The 5,224-nt window shown below is 41.2% G+C and overlaps 1 protein-coding gene across 1 annotated transcript; it reads right to left on the bottom strand.

Moving 5' to 3' along the window:
- Positions 1 to 245: 245 nt before the first annotated feature.
- haus3 (HAUS augmin-like complex, subunit 3) lies at positions 246 to 4,829 on the bottom strand. The gene is made up of 6 exons (XM_029526546.1): positions 4,767 to 4,829; positions 2,889 to 3,912; positions 2,551 to 2,760; positions 2,042 to 2,274; positions 1,634 to 1,919; positions 246 to 859 (listed from the first exon to the last, which is right to left on the bottom strand). The coding sequence occupies exons 2-6, from the start codon at positions 3,873 to 3,875 to the stop codon at positions 632 to 634; spliced, it is 1,944 nt and encodes a 647-aa protein (XP_029382406.1). The 5' UTR covers positions 3,876 to 3,912; positions 4,767 to 4,829; the 3' UTR covers positions 246 to 631.
- Between the last annotated feature and the right edge of the window lie 395 nt (positions 4,830 to 5,224).

Here is a 5,224-nt window from a genome sequence, read left to right on the forward strand (position 1 = left end):
GGAAAGTTAGGTTACGTATATAAAAAGGCATGGGTTAAATTAGCATTTCAAAAACATATCCATCAGTATTCAGAATAATTTTGTTCTCAGCAAACTATTCCAAACATGCTGCTTACATTCAGTACATTGTTTTTCTAATAAGATAAGATAAGATAAGATAGACTTTATTAATCCCTTGGGAGGTCTCCGTCAGGGAAATTGTTGTTAATAAAGTGGGGGAAAAAAGTTCACAAACTTACATAGAAATAACATTTTAATTTATTTAACAGATGGGTTAAAACAAAGTAAGTAAATTTTGTTATGAGTTTATGTAAAATTCTTATTTTGAAACACAAATTCAAATGAATCCCAGTGACTGTATAGGCAGCTCTTGTACAACCAAACATTTTCCAAACAAGTTAAATGTCTCAAAGGTCAGTCAATGAGGGCCTCACTGTCTCTCACAAAGACCAAGTGAAGGATTTTCACTTTGTAGCCGAGTGGTGTTGAATCTGTAGACCATCCCAACCAAAAGGCACACAGCCCACTTCTCAGATCAGCTTTAATTACACAGGTTGTTTGGCTCAGCACAGGACTCTAATTCGGGTTTGAACTGGTTGTAAAACCTCCCTGGGGACTCCTGCAGGTTTGACTATCGCTGCCCTTTCTTCACTGCCATTTTGCTCTCCAGATCTTCCACTATTTTCTGCAACAGGCAGGCATCTAAGTGAAAATAGATGTATAATTGTCTCTCCCGCCTGAGGAGGGCATTGCGCTCCAGCTGAGAACGCTTGGCTTTAACCTCCCCCATGATTTCCTGCATTACATGCTGCAAAGCCTGCAACTGAGACTCTGCTTCCACAAGTTTCCCTGTCAGCTCCTGTAGAGACAAAGGAAGGAGAATGAGAATTAATAAATGAGTGAACAGGACCAACCTGAATTAACAAATATGTAAACCAATGGGGCACCTGAATCAACTTATAGACACCTTCTATCACCAAAGAGATGAAAAATACCACAACATGGAAAATGTAAAAGTTAATTAAATTTTTCATTAAAAATGTATTATTCTTATTATTATCTATTCTATTCTATTATTCTATCTATTATCTATTATCTTTTGACATAACATTTAGCCAATGTTATTTCTTCTTATTTTGGAGGGGCTGACATAAATAATGTGCCATTACTGAAGGACTGTGTGGTTTAAACAACTATGACTATAATTTTAAAAATAACTACAACTATAAAGTGACCTGACCAGCTGGCACTCAGAATCTGAATAGTAACAACATATATACTTTTGTGTGTGTGTGTGAGAAACTCAAAGGATATCAAAGGAAGGAAAATATGAACATTATCATATAGGGTCAGCAGACAAATACATCACATCTCATTTCACTCTAAGTGAAAAGTTACATTTGTGTCCCACAGGAGAACAGAGCCTTTTATAACACAGTTTTTATACATTATGCGTCTGGCTACATTGCAATATACAGTAACTCACCAATATGATAAAACTGTGCTACCAGCTTCCCTCACCAGAAGTGACAATTTATTTAAAAATCAAATGACTCACTTTGATGGCTCTGAAATGCATTCTGCTTGTCTGACCAAGATTACTGTGCTATAAAACAAATGGAAAGAAACCCACCCGTGCACTGGGACAGAGTAGTTCCTGGTCAGTTGTGGCTGTTGGATATACCTGAGGCCCTAAGACCAGCTGCTGAAACTCTGTGTATATGGCCCTGTGGAGCACCTCACAGTCACCATTGAGTGTAGCAGCTGTGTAGCACTGTTCACAGCCAGCACCGGCTACAGCCTCACGGGTCACCTGGAGGTTGCTGCCCAAGTCACAGGCAGCCTGGCTCAGCGCTTCATATGTACGAAAAGGCTCTGACCGACCATGATCTGAATCATGGTCGAGGATCTGATGGAGTCTGTGGAAAGCAGTGGTTACAACAGGGTTATATTCCAAAGTAATAAAATGAATCAAACCGACCTGTTGTTGAGCTCAAACTTTTTCAGTATTTAATAGCTGTATTCTATTGAGTCAAAATACCTGCTGAAGGCAGCATCCTTGCAGCTAATGATAGGGCTGGGCCTGGGGTTAATAGCCAGATCAGGGTATGCCATGGACTCAATCCTGAGGGTTGTTTCTTCACCCTCCTTTACCATCCTGTTGGTTACTTCTCCCAGCTGCTTCAAACAGGTCCTCCACCTCCTCAACTCCATCTCCTGAGCTAGGAGGACTAGGTCAAAGGATGCCTTCTGCCGGAGCAGATAGTCACGAATCTAGGTGGAGAGATTTATATTTCTATTGACAGTTTGTGTTGATTTCTGTTTCTACATTGTCCACCATTATTATTATTATTTTGGGGGAAGAAGATTACTGAAATATTTTTCATTTATAAAGAAAATTATTCAATCTCCAAAAGCACAGTGTTTACTGGCTGACCCAGAACTTTTCACTTTACAATGTCATTCAAACACTAATAGATTATAAATATTATAAGATTAATACAAAAGCTCAACTACTTCAAGGTGAAATACAAGACAAAACGTACTAACCTGATCCTGTCTGGAGGTGTAATAGTCCTGCCTGGCCAGCTGCAGATCAAGGTCTCCTCTCACGACTGGAACATTAAGAAGCCTGGCTGACTCCCTAAGGGCAGTGGGTACTGGTCCATGAAGCAGAGCCTCCACCTCAGCCTTCACAGCCTGCAGCTCCTTCCTGGACACAACTTCACGCACATGCAGGGAAGAGGAGGTTGAAATGCTCTAATAAAGTGAAAATATAAGAATAACGACAAGCTTGGGTGAGTTATTCAGAACAACCAACAAGAATAGGAACACTATCTGCATTAGATAAGAAAGGACAGTATACAGTCCATATACGTCTGATTTACCTTGGTATGAGACGAGTTCTCTGACAGAAAATCCAATCCAGCCTTGAGACTCTCCTCCTCTGCCATGGCTTGCATCAGTTGGTGTTGGGTCACAATATGAGCCCACTGAAGTCGGGCCATCTCCGTCCTCCTACGTTCCACCATTCCCTTCTCCCCCTCTTGTTCCTCCTCATCTTCACAAGAACTGAGGTCGAGGACCTGGAAGCGCTCAGAGCAAGAAGTCTCAACAATGTCAGTAATGCCTTGGAAGAATTGCTTCTGAGTGAAGGCGGCGAGTGTTTTGGTGTTGCGTTCTTCCTGATGCAAGTAGGCATCCATGGAGAGCTGAGAGAAGAGGACTGTGGGCCTTTTGGAGATAGACGGAGCAATAGGCTCCCCTGCTGCATTTTGTTTGGTTTCTGGCTTATCAGGTAGATATGAAGCAAGTTTGCCAATTTCATCTGTTAGGTTTTGTAATACAGTGTTGTTGTCAGCGTTTTCACCTCCAATAAAGCTACTGACCTCCTTTAGCTTATGTGCAGCACTTTCCAGCTCAGCATTGAGTCGCAGGTCAATATCTGCACGGGCAGTGACCGCAACTTGTAACTTGTTATAGCGTCGCTGCTTCAGCTCCTTCTCTTTACGCAGTGCTTGGAGCTCTGCCTCCAAATCCTCTATTGTGACATCTGACTCTGCTGCAAACACAGAGGATGAAGATGAAGAAGGCCCTAAGATGTTTCCATCTGAGGGGCCAATTGTTTTTAGGACCTCGCCCAAGGCTGCTTCATCCAGTATTGGTTTGCCAGACTTTTGTAGTTCCTGAAAAGCTCGAGCCTCTTCCGTCATAACAACATTGCTCTGGTTGAGAGTCCGACAGACAAAACGCAAAAAGTGATGGTTCTCCGGAGCACAGCCAAACAGCCAGTCAAACTCTGAGGCCTTGAGGGATGATGCATCAGGATATCCCAGACGGCCCAGCGCCTCCACAAAGTTGTTACCGTCTAACATGGTGGTGAAGCACCCTGTTGTCCCCCTTTTTATTGTGCTTGTCAGTCACATAGTGGCACAATGTGGATTATGGTAAATTAAGTGGAAGCAAACACAAGCAGGTTAAGAGATGATATGACAAAGAAATTATCAACTCTTTGACCCTTACCCCACATTTGCAATGTTCTTTTCTAATTCAGCTGTTAAAAACTTGTGATGAGCTTTATTAAAACTTACCACATCGAGAGTGAACTGCAGATAATTCATGACACAAAGCAGCACATACTGTAGTGTAGTTACAATATTACCTTCAATCTGTCAACTCCAGTTTCTGGTGGTGCTAAATTCTGAATTGTGTTGTGTTGTGTTACAAAGAGTTTCATGCTAGTAAGGTTTAAATAAAACCTCTCCAGACTAAAGCCTCGCCCTTAAACACGACAGAGAACACTACAGGATATAACAAGAAACCACTTAAAAACTATGTTTTGTAGCTCTAACTACAAAGTTAGTGCCAGGAAATGTATACTGAGAATACTAACGGTACGTAGGGCTAAATAATAGATAGCTACCTCCCTGCCGAAGACAAACTGAATTAACACAAAGACAACAGTAGTCGTGACAGTTATGGCAGACACGTTTTGTCAACTGCTGTTGTCGGCTTTTATCCAACAAACGACACATTTCGATGTTACAATAAGAAAAAGCTAAACGTGTTCTCCTTACACGGTATCCATCAAAGTTTAGCTCCTAGCTAAAGCAGACAGTTGCTACAAAACGGCCGTTAGTAGCCAGTTACCACAGCAACACGGGTAAAAACTATAACGTCTCTCGGAGGCTAATGATTTTATTGTCTCGGCTCATCAATAAAAGTTGACCTGTCCAGCAAAAGTTGACTCACGCCGCATTACTTACTTGTTTTTCTCTGTCTCGTTAGCTCCACAGTCGTAGCCAGCTAGCTGTACGCGCCAATCGTCCGAATAGTTCTTCTTCGTTGGTTTTTTTTTTTTTTTTTTTTTTTTTCAGTGATTGGAAACCAGCGAAGAAGACGCGCTACAACCGCCTACCGTCCACGGAAATCCTCCTCATTTCAATCCATTCAGCAGATTTATCAGACAAAGCGCCGACGACCTGAACTCCCTCAGTTCTTGCATGGCAATGTCCTCAATAAGTATTTTATTTTTGTTCGTAAAATATGAGTTTTTAATCTCTGTAAAATGATAAATCTGAGGGACCTGCCGTATTTGTCTCTTTTCTTTAACCGTCTTATATTTCTTACTACTGAATTTTTTTTATAGAAATCAGTGTGTTTGAATTGTTTTACTGTAAAATATTACATTGTTCTCTTATTTCCTTAGTATTGCCTATGAACT

Source organism: Echeneis naucrates, chromosome 18, assembly GCF_900963305.1.
Source record: "Echeneis naucrates chromosome 18, fEcheNa1.1, whole genome shotgun sequence".
In the NCBI taxonomy this organism is placed as follows: domain Eukaryota; kingdom Metazoa; phylum Chordata; class Actinopteri; order Carangiformes; family Echeneidae; genus Echeneis; species Echeneis naucrates.